Source organism: Astatotilapia calliptera, chromosome 20, assembly GCF_900246225.1.
Source record: "Astatotilapia calliptera chromosome 20, fAstCal1.2, whole genome shotgun sequence".
Classification (NCBI taxonomy): Eukaryota; Metazoa; Chordata; class Actinopteri; order Cichliformes; family Cichlidae; genus Astatotilapia; species Astatotilapia calliptera.
Genome location: NC_039321.1, coordinates 14,160,628 through 14,185,853, shown reverse-complemented (window position 1 = coordinate 14,185,853; position 25,226 = coordinate 14,160,628). Strand labels below are relative to the sequence as shown.

At 43.3% G+C, this 25,226-nt stretch overlaps 1 protein-coding gene across 6 annotated transcripts; it reads right to left on the bottom strand.

Moving 5' to 3' along the window:
- Positions 1–22,262, bottom strand: LOC113013704 (gap junction gamma-1 protein-like). Of its 6 annotated transcripts, none has more exons than XM_026154837.1 (4): positions 22,178–22,262; positions 22,016–22,078; positions 21,196–21,276; positions 1–2,464 (listed from the first exon to the last, which is right to left on the bottom strand). In XM_026154837.1, the coding sequence occupies exon 4, from the start codon at positions 2,410–2,412 to the stop codon at positions 1,057–1,059; it is 1,356 nt and encodes a 451-aa protein (XP_026010622.1). In that variant the 5' UTR covers positions 2,413–2,464; positions 21,196–21,276; positions 22,016–22,078; positions 22,178–22,262; the 3' UTR covers positions 1–1,056. The 6 variants fall into 6 exon arrangements, 5 of the variants coding, with proteins under 5 accessions (XP_026010622.1, XP_026010625.1, XP_026010624.1 ...); XM_026154840.1 differs by having other exon boundaries at positions 22,016–22,099; positions 22,178–22,254; XR_003270853.1 differs by lacking the exon at positions 1–2,464 and adding an exon at positions 14,724–14,753.
- Between the last annotated feature and the right edge of the window lie 2,964 nt (positions 22,263–25,226).

Sequence of the window (25,226 nt, the reverse complement as noted above, 5' to 3'; positions counted from 1 at the left end):
ATATTTTAACAAAACCAAACACAGTAACAACCAATGACAAATGGCCTCAGACTGAAAATATGGAAATCAAAGTAAAAGATTGATAAAAGAAAGAAACAAATGAAGCATACATAAAGCTTGATACACTCGTTCTTTTTAATGTACACTACTGGATGAATGGTTGAAAAAGTAAAGTATGTTAAAAAAAGGTAATACCTGTACTATAATATATGACTTTTTTTAAGCTTGCTTCTCGAAACAATAATGAAAATTTCTCTTTTCTTTCTCAAAAAAAAGTGGAAATGCTTTTAAATTACCAAAAGGAAAATATGGTGAAATTAACAGCTGAAACATACTGTCTCTTATTTTTTGTCAGCTGTTTTCAAACACAACTTCTAAAAAAATCATCAGAATTAGACCAGGACATTGTTGTTTTAACTTACATAAAACAGACAGCAGGACATTCCAGTCAGCTGCATTTAGACTACCGGACAAACTCCCTGTGGTCGTGAGGAGGGCACTGCCTGACTATAGTGTGCAGGAGGCAGGAAACAGGATGATCACTCATTAACTGAACTCAGCAGAATATTCACTTCTCTATTCTTGATTTTTCACAATTAAACATCATGCATTTTTTACGAGAGAACTGGCATGTTAAAGACAATATCTAATGATTCATACGGTTTAGGGCTGCAGTACATAGGTGAAAAGAGCCTTTTTGTTGCTTGTGGGAAAACGATCTACACTAAAAAGAAACTGAAGAACAATTTTGAATATTCATGAGCAAAATTATTCAAATCTTTAACTGTGGATGGCAATGAAAAAAAACTTAAATTCTGTAACATAAAGGGTTGCTCAGTTTGAATGAAGCTGCTTTTAGATGGTTTAAGTAAGGCACTTTCAATTGCAGCATTAAAGTCTCTTAAACAAGGTAAACAGAAACAGGGTACCAAAATCTTAGCGCAAAAGGTATTCAAGATATTATTTCTGATACTTTCCCGCGCTCTATTTTCTTGCTATACAAAGCTTATTTACTGAACTGAGCTAAATAGCTAAGCTGTTTTAGATATTCGTGTTTCAAATCCACTCTGAACCCTTTTTGACTCCATATTTGCTGCTACTGCTGGTGCCGCTGCTACCTCTGTCTGTATATGCCCTGCTGGAGGCATGTCTGTTGGTCTGCTGGTGTTTACGTTCACGGTGGGGCGTGCTGCGGTTGTTAGTGTGGCTCTGCAGCTGGATGTAGGTCTGATTATCACCCTCCAGGATTTTCTGAGGTCTACCACTGTCCTTATGAACAGCCCTGGGTGCATTTCCCTTCCCAGCTCTGCACTGGTTTTCATCATTAATGCCGTTCTGTTGACGCTCCTCTTGGGGAATGTTCACGTGATTCTGCTGACATGCCAGCTTGGCATTAGTTAGATCAGTGATGGGTAGTGGTTGGTTGTGGTTCCCTTTACCTACCAGAGGAGGTTTGATGGCGATGTTGTACCCAGGTGGAGGCGCTGGTGCATTCCAAGAAAATGGGTCACTCAATCTCACCTTGTTAAGACGGCCTTGTCCTCTTGCCAGCCCGTAGAGCTCCTCATTGGGGAGCTTCGTCGAGTGTATTATCTTACACATGGTACCTATGCCCAGGTGAAGCATCTCCCATATATTGAGTGTTAGACAGAGCAGGGAGACTGTGTACATGATGAGGAGAAAGATTGTCTTCTCAGTTGGTCGCGACACAAAGCAGTCCACCTTATAAGGACAGGGCTGCTCTTCGCATACGTAGATGGCAGGAACGGACCAGCCATAGAGGGTGTACTGACCATAGAGGAAAGCAACCTCCAGCAAGGAGCGCAACAGGAGTTGGAAGATGTAAAGGCACATCAATCCATCCTCTTTGATACGATGACGCCCATCATGGCGTACTTTGGCTTTTACTTTTCTATCACAGCTGCCTCCCTTTTCTGCTTCACAATCGTCGTTCTCCACCTCTGCCACTTCATAGATCATCGGGTCTTCCTCGTCGTCATCCTCAGCCTCTTCAATGCCCCTGTGCTGCTTTCTGCCTGCAAGATAGTGCTTCTTGGGTTTCTTCTGGGAAAATCCATTCACTCCCCCACTTTCTGCCTTCTCCTCTGCCTGAGCAATTTTGTTGACAGCGTAGCCCAGGTACATAACTGAAGGGGTGGCCACCAGGATAATTTGAAAGACCCAGAAGCGGACGTGTGAGAGTGGAGCGAAGGCGTCGTAGCATACGTTCTCACAGCCTGGCTGGGCTGTGTTGCAGACAAAATTGCTTCGTTCATCGTGGTAGATTGACTCTCCTCCTACGGCTGTTAGCACAATGCGGAAAACAATGAGAGCAGTGAGCCAGATCTTGCCCACAAATGTAAAATGGTTGTGGATTTCTTCCAGCAGGTGAGTCAGAAAACTCCAGCTCATGGTAGTGGTGGAGAAACTACAGCAAGAGGCAACATACCCATCCTCTTACTCCCTGTGGAGAGAACAGAAAGCTTTGGGTCATGCATGCAAACTTAAAAGGCAAATATCTACATTGATTTATTGAACACTGAGGTGGTTATGTCATCTCTTTTCGAGCTGCCAAGGGTAACAAATGAAGTCAGAGACAAAATAAGAAACTAAAGGTTTACTCCCTCCAGGATTCGCTGCTTCTACCATAACCGAGTATGGCTGCCCCCATTCCCCTGCTGGCCTGTGCTCCAGTTTGTCTCTTTTGCTCCCTTTTTAATCCTTCTCCCTGTCTTTTCTATGTCCTAAACTAAAAAGGAACATCATTACTTCTACTTCTATCAAACATGGTTTAGGGAGTGATGGCACACTGTCTTCTCACATGTCAGATTTATCGGTTGGTTAACATGGCATTTTTCATTAGTGCTACAGGTCACATGAAAAGCCATTACAGGGATCTTCTAAAGGGAGGTGGAATTGCTCAGAAAATTAAACATTGTGCATGCTATATATATATATATTACACTTTGGCCTGAATAAGGCCGCAAAGGTTCATTACACATTCCTTATAACCTTTACTGCAATTTAGCTTATTGTTCTATTTGAAAACATAGAGTCAACCATGGTGCTGCTGACATAATACAACCAAAATATGTGCATTAAAGATATAATGAGCTTCCTGAAACAAAAATAGCGAACAAAAAAGTTCCAAAACTTTGTATAATGCAAGCAAATTTGTTTAACTCATTGATGTACATCCACCCGAAGGACAAATGGATACTCTGAGAAACGGGACTTGACACATATGTTCTTGACATGCCCTCTAGGATTACAAATGTACATATTATTTTCAACTTGAAGATTCTTCTTGCCAGAATCTGATAATACAGAGTAGGGCTGGGCTATATCATACCGTTCACGGTAATACCGGTGTAATGTTGGGCAACGATAAGAAAATGAAATATCGCGATAGAATATGTGTAAAACGCACATGCGCAGTGCCTTTGTTTACATACGCTCATGGTGGCAACGCAGAATGAGAAGAGCGAAAGTGGATCATTGAATAAAACAGATGAACCAGAACTGGTTTGTAAAAATGCTGGAATTTCAGTGGTGTGGAACTGGTTTAGCTTTCGTCCGTCAGATACACAACAAAGCACTATTTTTGGTAGAGCATGCTAGCAGGCTGTCGTTATTACTGTGTTGTTTGGGAAATACGGCGCACTTAAAATCAATCCTTTGATTTTTCTGAAATTCGACAGAGCCCCTTATAATCCCGTGTGCCTTATGTATGAATTCTGGTTACTGACCTCGAAACGATTTTATGTACACGGCGCTCGAAAATCTGTCAAATGTTTCAGTACGACTTTGCTAAGCTACGAAGCCGCACCGCTTGATGGATTTTCGGAGCATTACGGCTATCGTAGGCAGGAGCCTGGCGGAGTGATACGTACTGTGCTTCAACATAATGTTACCGTATTGTGTGTGTATAACCTGTTTTTAAGTTTTGTGGATATTATACATGGTTATGCTGAGGATATGTCGGCCAGTTTCCACTGGAAATGCCTTTTGGTTAAACTGTCAGCAAAGAATTTGCACTGTTAAACTTTTATGTAACTTTAATGCACATTAAAAACAGCTGCTTGTTTAAGTGAAAATACATTGATGGTGTTTTTTTGCACTAATAAAGTTGAAGAGTTGTAAAGTATTTTGTCTAGTGTCAGTTATATTGTCAGTTATATCATTATCGCAAATTTTCAAATGTATATCGTGATAAATAGTTTTGGTCATATCGCCCTGCTCTAATGCCGAGTAGGAAAAAACATGATTTCTTACTCTTTCCATTTTTGTATATCTCTCAATTTTTCTCTTTTTCCTGACACACAGAATGAATAGCTCATCTTTTATTTTACATATAAAGACGCCACACACTCTTCTACTGTACTCACTCTGTGTTTTGTTTAGCGCCATTTGTTTGCACAGATGGGTATGAGCACTTAGCTCTTCTGCAGAATGCACACCTACCTCCTGATTCGAAATAAATCACAGGCAAGTACTTTGTCTTTCCTATACATGGTAATCAAATAGTGTATTTCTTCACAATAACAACACTTTCATCCTTCAATGATAGCTGTGCCTTGTAGCTCATGTCCAAACACATCCTCAGTATTAGTACACAAAGGGAAGAGTAATGAAGGAGATGGAACGCCAAAGTGTAATTGCCATCGTAATTTAAATTACACCTTAAAAATTAAAAGCCATTCAACGTTGATTTGTTAATTTACAACAATATACAATATATTTATTTGCCTATTATGGTAATGGATGCACTCTGCATTAAAGTCTGATTGATATATTGGCCATCTGATATTACTAGCTGCATGAAATATATAACACAATGCAGAAAAAGATGCATATAAAAATGCTGTTCTCACACAGAAAACTGTCATTCACCTGTTTGCTATTTAAGGTAGGACCTGACCTTCAGAATTCACCTGAGTGTTATCTAACTGTGGTATTCTTCATCTTGTCTCTTTGTAAGGCTCTGTGAACTGGCCGAAGACCTCTAATGTGCTTCTTTATGTGCTTAGGATGTCCCAGCGGAGTTCCGAGAGTGTTTGTTACCTTACCTTAGGAGATTCTGTTCGGGGATTTTGATTCACATATTGTACATATTGGACTCTTAAACCGAGCACTTCAAAAAGACTTTGTATATAGCACTATCTACACCAGCACTGTAAATAAACTCACCGCACTTTCATTCCTGAGTCCTGCATTTGACTCCGGCCAGACAAATCATGACAGCAGTGTGTGGATTACAGAGCAGTAAGTGCTGCTTAGTCAAGCAGGCATTCAAAGTAAGCAAAGTAGTTTTTTAAGTATGTGTTAGAAATGGGTAAAAACAGTCACTTATCATTTTCTTAAATCTAATTGCTACAAATTAATGTTGGCGTAAGTGCCGAGAATCAAGTATATGTGCATTAACCTTTTATCCCTAATCCAATGATAATTTACATTTAAGTTTAGCTGAAGTAAAGCCATTCATTGATGTTCAATAATGGCACCATTTTATCATATTAATGTAAGCTGTTGAAACCCAAATGTACTAAGCAGTACATATCAGCATGATATTGCAATTAAAAAAAATGTTTTGATGGGTGCAGAAAAAGAACACAGTCAGTTCATTTCAATGGTGATCAACAATTGGCCGAGAGTAGAACAAATTAATGAGCCAAAAACAGGCAGACCTGTTGCATGGGATTTTTGTAAGTCTGTGCTCACGGTAACTTGGTCACTTGTAACCCGGCTGCCTATGAAGATGAGAGTTATATCCCCGTACGCATCTTTTATAGAAATTTTTCTTGTCCCTCCATCCAATACTCCACGTCAAGTTCAGTTCAGTTCAGTTCTGCTACATTAATATACCAGTATTACTGAAGACCAGTGTGGCGGAGGAGTGGTGCAGTGAGCTCAACGGGGCGGTGCTGGTAAGAACAGCTGATGGCGATTTTGGACTGATGGTGGTTTTCCTTCCCTTTATATAGTGAGGCGGAGAGGAGCGGAGGAGAGGGAGCTGGGGAAACCGACCGCTGTCAAACGGTATTCAGCTGTCATTCTGTGGACACTCACAATAAACGTGCATCCAATGTTAACGACGTGTGTGTGGGTGTATCTGTGCCTAGCGTGTGTCACAAGTGGTGCCGAAACCCAGGAGCCTGCCGGTGTGGGGATGTCCGACCCGCAGGCTGCGCCGCCCGCCCAGCCTTTGCAGTTTCTGGCGCAGATGCTGGCGGAGATGGCGAAAATGAACCACGACCATGCGGCGGCCCAGCGGGCTCACCTGGCTGCGCTGCAGGAGCAGACGGACCGGCAGACTCAGGTTCTGGAGCGGCTGGTTGGCGCCGCTGCCCCGCCGAAGCCCCCACCGCTGTCGGTGGCGGTGCCCCGGATGGGGGACAGGGACGACCCCCAGGTTTTTCTGGAGACTTTTCGTGCCACGGCGGAGGCCTGCCAGTGGCCGCAGGTGGAGTGGGCTTCGCGTTTGCTTCCTCTGCTGTCGGGGGAGGCTCGGACGGCGGCCCTGAGTCTGCCGCCGGCTTCGAGGGGCAGCTTCCAGGACGTGAGCCGGGCGGTGGTGGACCGGTTGGGACTCACCGCTGAATATCATCGCCGGCAGTTCCGGGCCTGTCGGCTGGCCGTGGCGGATTGGCCGTTTGCTTGGGCCCGGAAGCTGCATGACGAGGCCGTATGCTGGCTGCAGCCGGGATCGTCAGAGGGCATAGTGCCCATAGTGCCGCTGTTATTAAAGTATAAGGGCAAAACGCATAGAGTAACGGCTGCGGTTAGCCCGCGCCTGTCGCATCCCCTAATTCTGGGTACGAATTGGCCGGGGTTTCATCATCTGTTGGGACAGTACGCGGGGGTGCGATCACGACCGCTAGTAGCATGTAATGTCTGATCGGCGCTCAGTGGTGACGCGGGGTCGTCCGACACTGACTCTGGGGAGGGGGAGACGGCGGGTCCTTCACAGGAAGCCCCGCTGGCTCCGGAAGTTCCCCCCACGGGTGATTTCCCACTGGAGCAGTCTCGTGACGACACCCTACGCTCAGCCTTTGACCAAGTGATTGAGATTGATGGTCACGTGGTGCGCCCTGAAGCCGTGCGGACCTACCCACACTTCATTGTAATGAAAGATAGGTTATATTGAGTGAGTCGTGACACTCGCACGGAGGTGACACACACCCAGCTGTTGGTGCCGCAGGGCCGCCGGGAAACGATTTTCCAGGCGGCTCATTATAACCCCATGGCAGGGCATATGAGATACGAAAAGACTCTGGAGCGAATAACGGCCCGATTTTATTGGCCGGGCATCCGAGCGGATGTGCGCCGCTGGTGCCCGTCCTGCCCGGACTGCCAACTTGTTAATCAGCCGGCCATACCAAAAGCTCCTTTGCGTCCGCTTCCACTCATAGAGGTCCCGTTCGAGCGCATTGGCATGGACCTCATCGGGCTGTTTCACCGGAGTGCACGTGGCTACCGCTTTGTGTTAGTCCTGGTGGATTATGCAACGCGGTACCTGGAAGCAGTCCCGCTGCGCACCATCTCTGCAAAGAGTGTAGCGCAGGCACTGTTTCAGGTCATCTCCCGAGTCGGAATCCCGAAAGAGATACTGACTGACCAGGGCACGTCGTTTATGTCTCGTACACTGCGGGAACTGTACGAATTACTGGGCATTAAATCTATTCGGACCAGCGTCTACCACCCTCAGACTGACGGGCTGGTGGAGCGGCTGAATAAGACTTTAAAGTCCATGATTCGGAAGTTCATTAACGAGGATGAACGCAATTGAGATCACTGGCTAGACCCTCTGTTATTCGCAGTGCGGGAGGTGCCCCAGGCCTCCACGGGATTTTCTCCCTTTGAACTGCTGTTCGGCAGGAGGCCACGTGGGGTGCTCGACCTGATTAAAGAAAGCTGGGAGGACGGTCCGAGCCCCGCCAAAAATGAGATTCAGTACGTGTTGGACCTGAGAGCAAAACTCCACACTTTGGGGAGGTTGTCACGGGAGAATTTGCTCCAGGCTCAGCAGCGTCAGCAACGCCTGTATGACAGAGGGGCTAGACTCAGGCAATTTTCACCGGGAGACAAAGTGCTTGTATTACTCCCTTCTTCCAGCTCAAAGTTGCTCGCCAAGTGGCAAGGACCCTTTGTGATCCCACGGCGAGCCGGGGACGTTGACTATGAGGTCACTCGGTCGGACAGGGGAGGGGCCACGCAGATCTATCACCTCAATCTCCTTAAAGCGTGGAGAGAGGTTGAAACCACTTCTCTGGTGAGCCTGGTTAAGGAGAGAGATGAGTTGGGGCCGGAGGTGCCAAATTCCATCATTCCCGCCTCCCTCCCTTGTGATGACCATCTCACACAGACCCAGAGAGCGGACGTTGTCGCGTTACAACAGCGTTTTGCTGACGTGTTCTCCGGCCGGACGTCTCTCATTGAGCATCATTTTGTAACGCAGCCTGGCGTGACGGTGCGTTCACGGCCCTACAGGCTTCCTGAGCATAAACGCCAAATCGTGCAGAGGGAATTGGCTGACATGCTGAGGATGGGAGTGATAGAAGAGTCGCACAGCGCCTGGTGTAGCCCCATCGTTCTGGTGGTGAAGAAGGATGGGTCTATACGGTTCTGTGTCGACTATCGCAAGGTGAATGAAGTGTCACGTTTTGATGCTTATCCCATGCCCCGGGTCGACGAGCTCCTGGATCGGCTGGGCACGGCCCATTTTTTCATGACACTGGATTTAACCAAGGGCTACTGGCAGATTCCCTTGTCTGCTGAGTCCAGGGAGAAAACGGCCTTCTCCACTCCGTACGGTTTGTACCAATTCGTTACGCTTCCGTTCGGCTTGTTCGGGACCCCTGCCACCTTCCAATGTCTCATGGACCGGGTGCTGCGCCCGCACGCTGCGTGTGCTGCTGCCTACTTGGATGACGTGATCATCCACAGCGACACCTGGGCGGAGCATGTGCAGCGGGTGGCCGCGGTCCTGGGGTCCCTGAGGGAGGCGGGGCTCACGGCCAACCCGAAGAAGTGTGCAGTTGGACGGAGGGAGGTGCAGTATCTGGGGTACCACTTGGGGGGCGGGCAGGTGCGTCCACAGGTGGAGAAGACGGCGGCTATCGCATCCTGCCCGCGCCCTAAGACCAAAAAGGAGGTGAGACTGTTTTTGGGGCTGGCGGGTTACTATCGCCGGTTCGTGCCAGGGTTTGCACAGCTGACCAGCCCCTTAACCGATCTTACCCGGAAGGGTGCTCCAGATCTGGTTCAGTGGACGGGGCCGTGCCAGGCGGCGTTTGTGCAGGTGAAAAAGGCTCTCTGTGGGGAGCCGCTGCTTCACACTCCTGACTTTTCCCTCCCTTTTGTTCTGCAGACCGACGCCTCGAACAGAGGGCTGGGGGCCGTTTTGTCCCAGCAGGTGAGGGGGGCCGACCGTCCCGTTCTTTACATCAGCCGGAAGCTGGCGGAGCGCGAAAGACGTTACAGCACCGTGGAGAAGGAGTGCTTGGCTATCCGGTGGGCGGTCGACTCCCTTCGCTATTACCTCCTGGGGCGCTCATTCACCCTCTGCTTGGACCACGCCCCGCTACAGTGGCTTCATCGCATGAAGGATGCCAACGCCCGGATCACTCGGTGGTATCTGGCTTTGCAGCCTTTTAAGTTCAAGGTGGTCCATAGGCCGGGGGCGCAGATGGCGGTGGCCGATTTCCTCTCTCGCTCGCGAGGGGGGGGAGTAGGTTCGGCCGGTGGGCTTCCCGGCCTCAGTCGGGCGGTGGGGGTGTGTGGCGGAGGTGTGGTCCAGGGCGCGGCTGCAGGGGAGGAGTGGTGCAGTGAGCGCAACGGGGCGGTGCTGGTGGTTTTCCTTCCCTTTATATAGTGAGGCGGAGAGGAGCGGAGGAGAGGGAGCTGGGGAAACCGACCGCTGTCAAACGGTGTTCAGCTGTCATTCTGTGGACACTCACAATAAACGTGCATCCAATGTTAACGACGTGTGTGTGGGTGTATCTGTGCCTAGCGTGTGTCACAACCAGAAATATGTGGGATTCGGCTCCAAACTCAGCGAAGAGCTACAGGAGAGAGCCAAAATTTTGGCGCCGTGCTCACAGCTTTGAGTCATCTACAACCTTAGTAAATCCTGTTTGTGTGAGTCATTTAAACATTTTCCTCCTAAAATTTAATAAATATAAAATTTTATTTTCAATTAAATTAATTTGTTTTGTGTATATAGTGACAGCAATACAAACTTTGTCTTAAAGTGGTTTCTATCGTAAAGTAAAGAGCCTACAATATTAGAGAGAAAACACAATAGATCAGACAATCCTCTGTAAGGAAGAGATGTCTGGTTAAACCAGGCTCAGGGACGCCATCTAACTCCAGGACATGTGGGTAAAGAGAAGAAAAGGAGAAGAACACTTTTTTTCACTTGTGCAATACTCTACCTAACCCCAAAAAACCTCTAAGCCGAAGACACCCATCTGCTCAAATCTAGGGCTGCAGACGTCTAAAGTAAGTAAAGTTTTAAAGATCTAGACTTTTGTGGCGCAATCTTTGCATGTGATGTGCCTGACTTTAGAGGCTTCCTAAGAAGAGTTTGTATTCAAACAATCTAGCTCCCGCACTACTACTTGTAACTGTACATGACAAGAGGGACAGAGACATGACACGGGAACATGACTGAGGTTGTGCTGGAACTGCTGATATATGGAATAATTTATTTTGCCACGGTGAATAGAGCATTCATCAAAAAAGCAATTCTTTAAAGCAGGGGTCACCAACACGGTGCCCGCGGGCACCAGGTCGCCCGCAAGGACCACATGAGTCGCCCGCGTGCCTGTTCTAAAAATAGCTCACCATAACAACTTACCAGTAAGCTGCATCTATTTTCATTTTTTCTTGCTATTTTTTTTAATCACAATTGCATTGGTGTTAATTTGTTAGAGATAATATATATATATAAAAAATGTTTATTATTAAATATTAGATCATGATCTAATATTTAGTGCTAGCTGGTCTCCACGGAAACAGTTGCCGTGAAGACCAGCAAAGGCAAAGGTGAGGAGATGAGGAAAACATGGCTGAAAAAAGGAAGAAAACATATAATTTTCACAGTGAATGGGAGGAAGAGTTCTTTTTTACCACTGTGAAAGTTTCATGCGTGTGTCTCATTTGAGGGGCAACTGTGGCAACGGCAAAGCGGCACAACGTGGAGAGACATTTCCGAACGTGTCACACAAGCTACCATGCTAACTACCCAAAGGGCAGCACACTGCAAGCGGAAAAGGCCCGCGAATTAAAGGCAGGTTTGAGCAAACAGCAGTCTTTTTTCACGAGACCGGTGAAAAACTCTCAAAAAGCAACCGAAGCCTCATTTAGAGCTTCACATTTCATGATTAAGAAAAAGAAGGCATTTTTAGACGGGGAGGTTTTCAAAGAAGCAATGATGATAATTGCAAAAACTGTGCTTAAAGACGAGAAATATGGAAACGATGTAATCTCCACTCTCTCTGATGTCCAGCTGGAACAAGAACTACAATTGTTAGAAGAGTGTCGGCTATGTCCGGGAACTTGGCCGATCAGTTGGATCAGGATCTGGCAAAGTGCAGTTGGTTTAGCATCCAGTGTGACGAGTCCGTCGACAGCAGCAGTACAGCACAGCTGATGGTCTTTATCCGGATGGTATTTGATGGTTTCTCCACAAAAGAAGAACTTCTGACACTACTGCCGCTAAAGACAACTACGAAGGGAGTTGACATCTATAACGCGGTGAAGGAGTTTTTCGCGAAGAAAAAGGTACCGTTGGAAAAGCTGGTATCAGTGACTACCGACGGGGCTCCTGCTATGATGGGCCGACATACGGGATTCATCGCTCACTGTAAAGGTGACACAGAGTTCCCAAACTTCATGCATTACCACTGCATCATTCACCAGCAGGCGTTATGTGCAAAGGTGATCGGCTTCGAGCACGTCATGACTCCCGTCGTGAAAATCATAAACAGCATCCGCTCCAGAGCTAAACAGCACAGAACATTCAAGGTGCTATTGGAGGAGCTGTCAGCTGAATATGGTGACCTGCTACTACATACGGAAATCCGATGGCTCAGCAGGGGACGGATTTTGCTTCGTTTTTTGTCACTTTTGGGTGAAATCAAGGAGTTCATGCACATCTCTGCTGGAGGACACTGAGTGGACACTTGACCTTGCGTTTTTAACAAACATTACTAGGAAACTGAACCATTTGAACTGTGAGCTGCAAGGCAAAGGTAAGACTGTTGCTGACATGATAAGTGCTTTAAATGGATTTAAAGCCCAGATGAACATTTTCTCTGTGCATTTACAGAGAAAAAAGGTGCTGCACTTTCCCTCTGTGCAGATGGTGCTGAAAGACAATGCTTCTGCATCTGAGACTTTTGACAAAGTTGCAGAAAAGTACACTCAAGTCATAAACCGACTTGGTCAAGAGTTTGAGAACAGGTTTAGTGACCTTGATCAGCTTGAGCCATGTGTCTCATTTGTTTCCAATCCTTTCATGAATGTGGACACAACATGCATTGCTGAGCAACTAAGTTCAATGTTCAGCTTGGATGCTGGACAGGTGGAAATCGAAATTGTAACATTGCAAAATGACGTCCACCTCATAGCCTATCTGGGCGCACCAAACTTTTGGTGCCTTGTTGACACAGAAAAGTACAGTGGTGTGTGCACAGCAGCTATGAAGGTTGCCAGCCTGTTTGGTTCAACCTATCTTTGTGAATCAGCCTTTTCTGACATGAACTTCATCAAGAACAAACACAGAACACGCCTCTCTGATGCACATCTGCAAGACTCACTCAGAGTTGCAGTGTCAAGTTATACCCCAGATTACAACACACTGGTGAACAGCCTGCAATGCCAGGTTTCCCACTAACAGACAAAGAAAGCCATATTAGATGTTCTCAGTGGCAACATTACAGTGTCATGTCAAAGTTGAATTTAATTATTGAAAAACAAATGTGTTTGTTAAGTGTAACATGTGACAATTTGCTTTAAAATGCTGCCAATTTGGTGAAAAGTTCTGTAAAATTTGAAAGTTGATTTTTTGTATGTTACATACATACAAAAATAATGTATGTAACAGTGCATGATTTGTTAAAATTTGTTAGTGGTAAGTGAAGATGTTGTAGAAGTGATCACTTCAAAATGTAAATACTTGCAGAGATATATAGAAATAAAGCGTTGCATATTGATATTTATGTTTCCTACCTTGTTTCCTACTTGCATTCTTTATAATTATGGTGAAAAATAATTAACATAATTAGTGTCCGTACATAAATGAATATCATTAATTATTAATGATAACACATAATTAAGTTAAACTGAGGAAATTTGTTATTTGAGAAGTGTGTGTCAAACTGGTAGCCCTTCACATTAATCGGTACCCAAGAAGTAGCTCTCACTTTCAAAAAGGTTGGTGACCCCTGCTTTAAAGCTTTCTTTACTTGGTTCATTTATGTCACAAGAAAATAAATTACAAAAAAATAAATAAATCAAAAGACAAATCAAATGGGTTAAGGCACTATATCTTTCATCTGTAATCTTCCGGACACCACGGTGCAAGTGACCCAGTAGCACAGTATCAACACTACCCAAACACGAACCTTACTGACGGCCTGAAACTGGGACAATCCTTCACGTTGCTCATTTTTTAACTCATGATCAGCCAGGACACGCATGCAGTGTACAGCAAATTTAAACATAAAAACAACAATCTAATGTAATTAATGTGGGCACACGGTAGTTTTAACTGATCTTCTTGACTCAAAGCAAAGAATGAAGCAAAAATAACTCAAAATATTCTGAATATTTTAAGCTTGAGAGTTCCGTTTTGATGAGAAGTTCCCAATATTATTTGCATTTTGCATCAAATCCATGTGTTTTTCTGCACTAAATCAAACACTCAAGGACAATAGACATTTCAGTATATTACATGATCAAAATCACAAGGAAAACTGTAGATTCTTGTCAAACAGAGTAATATGGACTCAGTGCCGCTTCAACACAGACTCATTATGCTTACTTGTATCACAGCCCTAATCTGAACAGAGAACCTGGGTCTTTATATTTAAGCTTTATTCCCACGGGTCTTGATAAAAAGTTCATCAGCAAAAGATTTTTAAGGAGCAGGGAGATAGTGAAGCACGTTATCCACTGCTGGATAAGCATCCACGGTCCACCACGCAGACTATTCAGTGACAATGGCGGTGAATTTAATAATGAAGAAATAAGAAGCATGGCGGAGAAATTTAACATTGAGGTTAAAACCACTACAGGGTATAGTCCATGGAGCAATGGCTTGCTTGAAAGGCACAATCAAATCCTTACTGAAATGTTACTGAAGGTAAAGAGAGACAATGAGTGTGACTGGAAAACTGCTCCGGACTGGGCTTTGATGGCAAAGAACTGTATACACAATGTACATGGCTACAGTCCCTATCAACTTGTCTTTGGACAAAATCCAAATCTTCAGTCCTTACTGACAGACCCCCAGCTTTGGAAACTGAAGTGCAGGGCTGTGCAGAGAGGTTTAAAGGGGCGGGTGCTCAAAGTTAAAAAGGGGCACATTGAGCCAGGCTGAATAACAACAACACACATTCATCAAGAATCTAATATGGGCAACAAGGCAAAGCAAATGTAGCTGATGCTTTACCTGATGGGTACAATGTTGCTGTTGAGGGGTTGCTGTGGATAGTGCTGGAGGGCAGGGCTGTGTTGATCTGAGACTGTAGACAGTAAAAAGTCCACAGGAGAGATGGTAGCTGATTAAACAAGTGTCATGAGATAATAACAAAATGCAAAGATTGGTGACAGCGCTTGGAACCATAAGGCAGTAAAAAACTGTGAGAAATAATTTAGGCTCTGCCTGTGAATCAGTCTTTGCTTCTCTTCTTCCTTCCATCCCATCATTTCATATATCACTCTCCACTTGCTGTCCATCTGAGAACAAGGCACAACTTGCTATTGCAATAAACTATAATTTAATTATCCACACCTAACTACTCTTGCACTTAATCTAAATGATGACAGAAAAATGTTATAGCCCTGCCTTTAGTAGCCTCACACAGCTCCTACTGTTTCCTCCTCATGTCCTTACCAGGCATGTCTGGACAATGTTATATCATGAGTAATATTTTTTTTTAAAAATCCATCTAAATAAAACACACACATGCACACACAGTGACATTTTAGACCTTCTTCAGAATACTGTATATACTATGGGCATCATGGTGCTGATCCAGAATCCTTACATTATTATTTATTACTAGAGCTACAATAATAAAGCAAAGAGGAGGGGGAAGTAATAAATATGAAATAATGTATTTATGATGATTCCATTTGTTTCACTATCCACTCTGTGCAGGGCAAAGCTTATTACATTTTTAAACTGTAGAGATACAATCATTTTACTGCTGTAAAATCCAAATTTTGTCTTATTTAAAATATAAATCTAATATAACCTGCTTCTTAATGTATGTTCTTTAAAATACAGCGTGTGTTTTTTAAAATATTATTATAATGCATAATTATGTGGACATGCATATTAGATAGTTTTTAGTGAAATATAATCCCTCCAGAAAGGCAGGAAAAGCCCTGTAACTTACTTTAAAACTAAATATGTTCCCTAAAACGGTGGACAGAGCTACAGACCCATGACAGCCTTACACAGGTAGCCAGCAGCTGTGACCAGCACTACTTGTGCAGTTAATAAAAGGACAGGTAATGTTTGTCACGCTGTTGCACACACAGCACGCTCGTTTGTTTCAGTTCGTCAGTTGCAACAAGACAGCTTACCAACGTGTACGTAATAAGCTAATACTCCTGGGTGCTACACACTACAGTGTGCGCTGTACACCTACTTACTGGTTTTGTCGCATCAGTCTGTGTCTCTGAGTTAACTTGTGTTTGCGATCATTGGTTAATAGTGATCATGTGACTGATGCAAGCCAGATCCTTTTATTTAGCAAAACTGTGATTAATAGTTAAATATTATTGTTGAGGGGCACAGACGGGACTCCGCACGCACACACACATTAAAAAAAATATATATATATTTTTTTAAAAAGTTGCCTCAACAAAATGGCACCTTGGGCACCCATCAGGAAAGGGGCGGGTGCTCAAGCCCCTCTAGCCCCCCCCTCTGCACGTGCCTGCTGAAGTGAGTACATGGATAGCCCAGCACATTACAACGTTGCATGCCATGAGATGGTAAATTTATTATTTAGTATTTATATAGCGCTTTACTAGTCCCTAAGGACCCCAAAGCGCTTTACATATCCAGTCATCCACCCATTCACGCACACATTCACACACATTCACACACTGGTGATGGCAGCTACATTGTAGCCACACCAACAGAGGCGAGGCTGCCAAACACTGACGCCACCGGGCCCTCTGACCACCACCAGTAGGCAACGGATGAAGTGTCTTGCCCAAGGACCCAACGAGATGAGCTTTTACAGAAGCTGAATGCTCTGAGAGGATACGAAGGGCCCTTCGCAAACAGCTGCGATCCATTAATGACAAATATGAAATGGGGGACAAAGTCTATTACAAAAGGACGGACTGTCATGAGTGGAAAGGTCCAGGGGTGGTCATTGGCCAAGATGGTGTAATAATATTTGTCAGGCATGGAGGAACCTATGTCAGAGTACACCAGTCTAGGCTCAGAAAAGTGGATGAACCACAATTGAACATGGAAGAAACTGAAGAGGAAAATCAGAGTAAAACAGATGAAAATCTTTTAAAGACCCCAGCAGCAGTACTTGGTGAGGAACACGATTTTGAAAATGAAAATGGGGAGATGGCACCAACTAACGATGAACCACTTGGCAGTACAGAAAATGAACTGCTCGGTACTGCAGAAAACAGCGAGTCCTCTGATCCAATACAACCTGGAGAAAAAGATCCCACACTGTCTCACTCAATCACAGATATAGAAGGATCAAAACTTAAAGTTGGACAAATAATTAAATACACAGACAAAGAAACAGGTCAAACATATGCTGGAAAAATAATCAGTCGAGCAGGAAAAGCCACTGGGAAAAACAGAAAGTGGTACAACATGGAGTACAGTGAGCCAGAGGAAATTGCTGGATCCATGGGTTCCATTAATGTGGAGCAAGTAAACAACCTTCATGTGACACTATCTAAGGATGCCAAGTCATGCACAGATAAAAACAGAGATGAAATATTAGTGGTGAAGGAAGACATCTATGGGCAGAAATCTGTGCCATCAGAAACTGAATTTGAATAAGTTAAATTTGAATTTGAATTGCTCGGATTGAATCGGAATTGTAACTTGAATAAATGCTTTTGAAAACTGAATTTGAATTAGTCTAATTTGAAATTGAATTTATGGTTTGAAAATGATCATCACTAAATTGAAATTGAATTTTATATTTTGAAAATGAATTGATTTGCTTTGAAACTGCATTTTATCCTTTAAAAATTCAGCTCTCGAATAATTTCAGATTCACTTCTCACCATTCAGTTTCAGTTCTACAATTCAATTTCAGTTCCAAAATTCAGTTTTTTGGAACTTACATCCGGTTCCGGTTCAGACCTGACATCATGTGTGACATTTCCATCCTGGCATCAAGCACAAAACATGCTACCATTCAGACAATGCACTGCACAAACAAACTGATCAGAAAACTTAAATCAGAGGAGGTTACCCTGCGGTTTCAGTTCTTGGGTGAAAGCAAATCCCTCAAATTAGTGGTGTTTAGTGATTCCTCCATGGGCAACCTCTCAGACGGAGGCACACAAGGTGGACATTTTATCATGTTGATGGGAGAAGTAGGAAAGTTTTCGCCCATATGTTGGCAGTCAAAACGGATCAGCAGGGTGGCACGGAGTACACTAGCAGGAGAGACTTTGGCCCTTGTAGATGGGATCAACAGTGCTGTTTTTCTGGCTGCACTCTATTCTGAGCTCACCACTGGTGATGGTACACACAACATCTTGCCAATTGTCTGTGTAACAGACAACCATTCCCTTCTTGATGCTATCAAGTCCACAAAATCTGTAACTGAGAAGAGGCTTTGGCTCGACATCAGTAGCATCAAAGAACTTATGCACACAGGGACTATTCAGCACATCATATGGACATCTACTAAAGAGCAGCTTGCTAACTGCCTGACAAAAGTGGGAACATCAGCACTTGGACTGCTAAGAGCCCTGAGAGAAGGGGAATGGCAGCTAGAAAGCTGAAAGGACAAATGACAAAAAATAAAAATTAACACTCATAAAAATGTTTCTTTTAAACACTAGTTTGGAGTGTTATATTATGTTTAGCTGTTATATTGTTCAAAAAGAAAAAAAGGAAATTGTTCTAATCTGTTTTCCTTTAAAGAATGGTAAATGGCCGAATAACAAAAAGCCGAGAGTGAATATAAAGAAAATGTGGGCCTCTAAAGACATTGGGGGAATGGCCCTCCCAAATGTGAAGTTGTATAATTTAGCTTTTGGATTGTCAAGACTGGCCAAATACTGGACAGGATCGGGCTCTGAGCTGAGCTGGATGAAGATCGAACAGGAACTAGCGAGCCCTTTCACACCTTTGGATGTTTTCTCACAGGGCGCGGCAACTAATGGACAAGACTCTCATGATAACCCAGTGCTCAGGTATTCCAAAGCTGTCTGGGTAGAGGTGCACAAGTTGTGTGGAGCATCTCATCTAAGACAACCTTATGCCTCGCTATGGAACAATATTGCTGTACGGATTGGGCGGAAAACTGTGTTCTGGAAGGAATGGCTTGTCAAAGGCATACGCAGGATAAGTGATCTTTACTCAGGGGGAGTGTTTATGTCATTTGCTGAAATAACCCGAAAATACGGTTTGATAAGTGAAAATAATTTTTGGAAATATTTACAAATAAGGGATTGTGTTACCAAAGGAAAATTTGCTCAAAGCTCGAATATGGTGGTGGAGTTTTTAGAATTGTCCAGTACAGCACATAGGGCGGCTGTTTTCTACAAACTGTTTAACAATCCAAAAAAAGAGATATGTGAAAACTTGAGGATTATATGGCAGAGGGATCTGGGTTGTGCAATTTCTAAAGAAGACTGGCGCAGAATTTTGTCATTCTCTGATAAGTATATAAGGGAGGCCAGGGGTAAATTTACTCAGTATAAATTAATACACAGGTGGTACTTCACTCCATCCAAACTTTATAGAATGGGAATTAGTCCCAGTAATGTATGCTGGAAATGTAGTTCAGATCCAGGGACATTTATACATGCTATTTGGGAATGTGGGAAAGTTTATCCCTTTTGGCAAAAAGTGTTGGACAAAATAGGAAGGTGGATTGGTTTGATGATACCCCTGTCACCAAGACTGTGCTTATTAGGGGATCGGTCGCTGTTACCTGGGGTTTCAAAATATGACTTTGTGGTTATAAAGGTGGGGGTGATCACAGCGGCTCGAGTTATTCTGAGTGTATGGAAGGAACCATCTCCTCCAGAATATAATAGGTGGAAAGAAACTATGCTGAAAATGGTGTCGTATGAAAAACTCTTGGCTAGGATTAATGATGATAGGGAGGGTTTTGACAAATCGTGGGGACGTGTTTTTGGCTGAGATGGTTGGAACTTATTTGGTCAGGGCAATTATCTTTAGTTATGTTGTACGCTTGCTGCACTGTTTGTTTGTGTAGGCACTCAGTAAGGGAATGACTTAAAGATTTGAGTTAACTGTCCTTTTTTTTTTTTTTTTTTTTTTTTTTTTTTTTTTTACGGGTGTACTGTTAGTTAACAGGTATTGAAAATGGACCCGAAGTATAAAGGTGGATTAACTATGGGATTGAAAGCTGTCTTTTCTTTTCTTTATTGTTTTTTTTTTTTTCCTTCCTGTTGTTGTTTCGTTGGTTGTTTTGTTTGTTTTTTCATGTTGTGAAATGTTAAAAACAAATAAAGACTTCGATTACAAAAAAGAATGGTAAATGGCCTGCATTTGTATAGCACTTTACTCAGTCCCTAAGGACCCCAAAGCGCTTTACACTACATTCAGTCATTCACACACACATTCACACACTGGTGATGGCAAGCTACTTTGTAGCCACAGCTGCCCAACTGACAGAGGCGAGGCTGCCGGACACTGGCGCCACCGGGCCCTCTGACCACCACCAGTAGGCAAACATGGGGTTTGCCTACTGTACCTGTTAGCATCTTGCCCAAGGATATTTGGCATGCAGCCAGGAGGCAGCCTGGGATCGAACCACCAACCTTCTGATTAGTGGCTGACCTGCTCTGCCACCTGAGCTACAGCCACCCCGTGGGAAAAGGGGATATTGTTAAGATGTATCTGTCCCACTGTGCAAGTGTACAGTGAAGGGGGGCATGGCTACGTGTAGGCGGGAAGGGGACATAGAGGTTTCTGGGATGGGCAGTTCTTTTCCTCTTGTGTGTATGAATGAAAGAAGGTGACGATTAAAGTTGGAATTATCATACCAGTTGTGTGATTATTGGACTAACAACACAGACCCTCAGTCTTAAATACATGCTGAACATTTGTGGTTATATCCACATTCGCCTATTCACATAATTAACTGTGAGGGGACAACGTAGGGTTGTATATTTTCAAAAAAGATAAAGAATAAAATTATATTGCTTCTATTGATATTGTGTAACATTGCATACATAATCAATTTCATTCATAAACTCATGCTTGTGTACCTGCAGTGCTCAAAATCCTGGCCACATTCACTCAGATGTTACATTAAGGTTACAACTGCATATGTGGCATTAGTTTATGTGAACAGATGATTAAGAAATTCCTGAAGCAACAGCAGCTGCCCTTTTGCACATTTTGTTATGAGTCTGAGTAAAAAACAGCTTGAACAGTAAAACTGTTTTAATTTTAAAAGACGAAAAAACCTCTAAAATGTTTTGTTAGTTTCTTAAAAACTAAAATTCCTCTAAGCTGAGAAACGATTTGGATCAGTCGGTTTAGAAAAATAAAATAAAATAAAAAAGCTTGTAGTGTCTCAAATGTTTGCTTCGACTTATGAATGATCTTTATGTCATATCACTCAGCCATCATATCATCCAAACTATGATCTAGGATTTTAGTATTTTACTTGGTTGAGTAATTTAAACAGCCTTAGAGCACAGGATCAAATTAATTTAAAAAGCCATTCTCGGTATTGTGATGAATCTTATTACCCCCTTGCTTTGTGCTTTGATTCCTTTCGATCCTTCCTGTTATCCCAACCAGAACTCAGAGAGACTTCAAATCCCATGTGCCTGTAAAATAAATAGAAATATATATTTTTAGAACTATGTAGTTAAAGGTTTTTAGTCTTTTTAAAAAATATTTTCACATATCTGTGTTTATGTTTTTAGCTCCTATAACTGTGCCTTGCCTAGCCAGAGAACCAAACTGTCTTTCATTAAACAAACGAATTTAAATTAAAATAGTAATATTTAGACCCACACAGCATGCTCATCCAACTACTAATTTGGTTCTTAGTTGCTGAAGAAGATCCACATGTTAGAAAAAAAGAGTTATTCAGGAAAACGAAAATATTTCTGCTGCATACAGACTAAAATAAAATTTTCCTAACAGGAGTGTAAGGGATTTATGCTAACTTTATGCTAATGCTAAAATAAGATATTAAAGTTTAAGATAGGGTTTTCTTTTTTTGGGGGGTGGGGGGGGGGGGGGTCACCAAATATATTGTACACACTTTTTAAATATTTGAATTATTAAAAACAACATTTGTGAAATTACAGCAGTGTAATATCCTGCAAAATAATCGGCTAACTAAATCTGCAACCAGGTAACCGAACTTGCTAGCAAACCTGAGTAACTTGCTAAACATTATAGCTTATTAATCAAAACACAACAAAATTGTAAGAAAAAACAGGAGAAAGTCAATTCTTGTAGTCTTTCTAGTGTCCTAATGATTCATTCCAATCTTTTAGTAATATTTCCCTCAAAACAATTTTCAGAGTTACTCATCACTTATTGTAGCCACCTCACCTTTTCTGGCCGACTTTTGCTGGATCAGCGTTTGAATCATCAACCAGCAAGATGTGGTACTCCCTGTATGCAGAGAAATACAGTCTTCACCACAAAATTACACCACAGTGGTTAATAATAATCTCCATTCACATAAAAGCTGAGGGTGAGTTTAGCTCTTACTGTTTTAAATGTAAAAGTAGCTCCAGTCAGCTGAACCAAAGATGGAGGCAGTGTTGCCAACTCCTCAGTAAGGAAAATCGCTATTGGTTGTCCTAAAAGTCGCTAGAAGTCAAATGACGTCATTGTCTAATTTGCATAATTGGTCATGCTAATCTAATTGTAACCTATGTTGTTGGAGAGAGAAATAACATCATGGAAGAGACATAATGTGAGTAAAAAATGTCCTATGCATTTAGAGTTTATTTAGAACTACAACTTAAATTTCTTTTAGCAATTATTGTTTTTTTTAATGTCACAATTCCAACCCTGCTCCTTTACCCGGGCTTGGACCGGCAAAAGTGACCCGAAATAGGCACTGTGGTGATCACACCCACAAACTACACCCTTTTTGGCTCCTACCTCAAAGCACACTGTGTTCTGTTGATCTTATGTGCTGCACTAAATATTTAGTAGGCCTATTTACTGTTATATTCCCATATATCATTGTGATGTTGTTTATTCTATTACTCTTGTTCTCTTCTGCTTGTTTTCCTTTTTCTTTCTCAACAGGTGATCCAGGTGATCGATATATGCATTTTCTTTTTCTTTTCTTTTTTTTTCTGCCCATTCTGTTGGTTTTTGTTTTTTTCCCTTCTCCCCCGTTCCTCTTCTCAGCTGTTTCTCTTTCCCTCTTTCTTTCTCCCCTTCTTTCTCCAGTCAAGTCTGTCCCGTATTCAGCAAGTGAAAATAAAATAAACAATAAAAGGTGAATCAAATAGACCATTATGGCAAGGCTGGGATGGTCAATTTGGTAAAGTAAATCCGTTGGGCATCTTTCTTTGCCTTTAGACAATAATTCTGATGGCAAAAGAGCCAAATGGGACAGGCAAAAAAAAAAAAAAACTGACTAGGTTACTTTTAAACATATAACACTGTCAAAAGTGTTAATTTAACACTCAGAGGTGTGGACCCATATAGACACTCTCTAGTGTTAATTTAACACTGGAGATTTTGCTGTAAACCTTGTGATCCACAAAACAGCATAAGAGTAAAAGAGTAAAAGAAGAACTTACAGCACCCGCTGCTTGTTAAGAGTAAAAGCAATACGCGCTTTCACGTCTTTTTTTAGCGACTTTTTTTTTTAAAAAGGGGTCTGAAAACTCGCTAAATATAGTGACAAAGTCGCTAAGTTCGCAACACTGGAAGGAGGGAACTTGGTTGGAGCAGAGGAAGGCAAACTGGCTAAAGCAGGAAGGAGGGGTTTCTGGTAGTGATGTGCGGATTGATCCTGAAATATCGATTCCTCCGATACCAGTCATTTATGTTCTAGAATCGATTCTCACATTAAAATATTGATATTTTTAGTAATTAAGGGTTAATTTGTAGTTTATCATTTACAGCAACACAGTGGAAAGAAACTATAACATTCGGATTGTCTACATTCAAAGAAACTACTTCCTCTTCCGCCTTTCATAATCATGTGCGAAATACGGCTGTATAAATGTCTCGCAGCCCCTTGGTGCGCGCACTCACAACAATGGCTGAGCGTAATTGTGCGGACGTATTTTACCTTCACAAACAGCTGAGACATGGTTTGCGATACATGTGGCAAAAAAGTGCTCCAAGAGTGAGGTGTTGTGGCTATACTTTCCCAACCTTGAGACCTCAGAATTAGGGAGACATTCAAAAGGGCTGTTGGGGGGGGGGGGGGGGGGGGGGGGTGATAAATACATTTTACAGGGTTTATTTATCGGATAAAATACGTTAAATGTCACCGTTATTATTGGCCGGCCCGGAAACAGCGGGGGTGTGCAAATTCAGAGGCTGCTTCCACTTGAGGACCCGCACTTCGCGGTCTAAAGAAAGCCGGGTAGTATGTCATGAGCTCCCTCGGTGGAGTGAAAATATAACCGGGCACTGACGTAAACTCTCGACCGTCTCACACTTTCTTTAATTAGTTTTCTGTTTGATGTTTATTCAGCTGTGTGAAAACCCCAGAGGAACCCTCCGGAGGGATTAATAAAGTTAAATTTAATTTAATCTAGTCGAATAACTTTAGTCTCAGCCAAACCGATTTACTCACGAACAAATAAAACACTGATAAAGCCAAACAATAACATTTTTAAGTTATCAAAGTGACTTATATATCATCTTTAACCCGAATAGGGAAAGACCGGGGGGGGGGGGTTGAAAACGATGTGTCGATGGGATCAGATATTTGAAGTTTATACAGCTACATTCTCACCTCAAAATATTGTAACGATGTTTAAGTGTTATTGGACAGTGACATGTTGGTTATCCCTGCACACTGTTGTTGTTCCTTTAAGATTCATGTTTGGTTGTGCTGCAGGAAGTAGTGAGGGGGGTGTACAGGAAGAGGTGGGGGGACCTGGTTGTTCTGTGTGTGTGCCAGACTGAAGAGAGGTGTAGTACGAGGGCGCTCTCCCCTGAGTTAGCAACCCGCTTGCTTATGTGCCGAATAAACGGACAAACTGAGACCCAACCGTCTGGTTCTTGTGAATGTTACATTGGTGTCAGAAGTGAAGAAAGAAAAAAGAACCCCAGAACGCCCGACGCCCTGTTGCTGGCGACACTTGCCGTTACGAGACGAGGATGTCCCCGGGCAGGATTAAGAAGGAGACGGAGGAGAGGGAGGTTCGTCCGTGCTCGCCCGCCCATGGAGTGAGGGAAACGGCGCTGCGGCTGTCTGCCGAGGCTGGATTTTCTCCAGGTTCGACTAGGCTCGGAAACTGTTCGCACAGCGGCCGCGATTCCGGCGGGAAGGAGTCGACCTCGCTTGGCGCGCCGTCACGTGATGTAAACAAACATGACGGCGCCCAGCAAGCTGCAGCGAATATAAAAACGCCTAAGTTCAGCGGCAAGACGCCATGGGAAGTGTTTATCGCACAGTTCGAGCTGTTAGCTGTTGCAGCTGGCTGGTCTGAGGAACATAAAGCTCTCCAATTGGCTTTGTGCCTGTGTGAGGATGCAGCTGCATGCCTGCTGCTGCTGACCGAGGAGCAGAGGGGAGATTATAATGCTCTGGTCGGAGCACTTCAGAGGCGCTTCG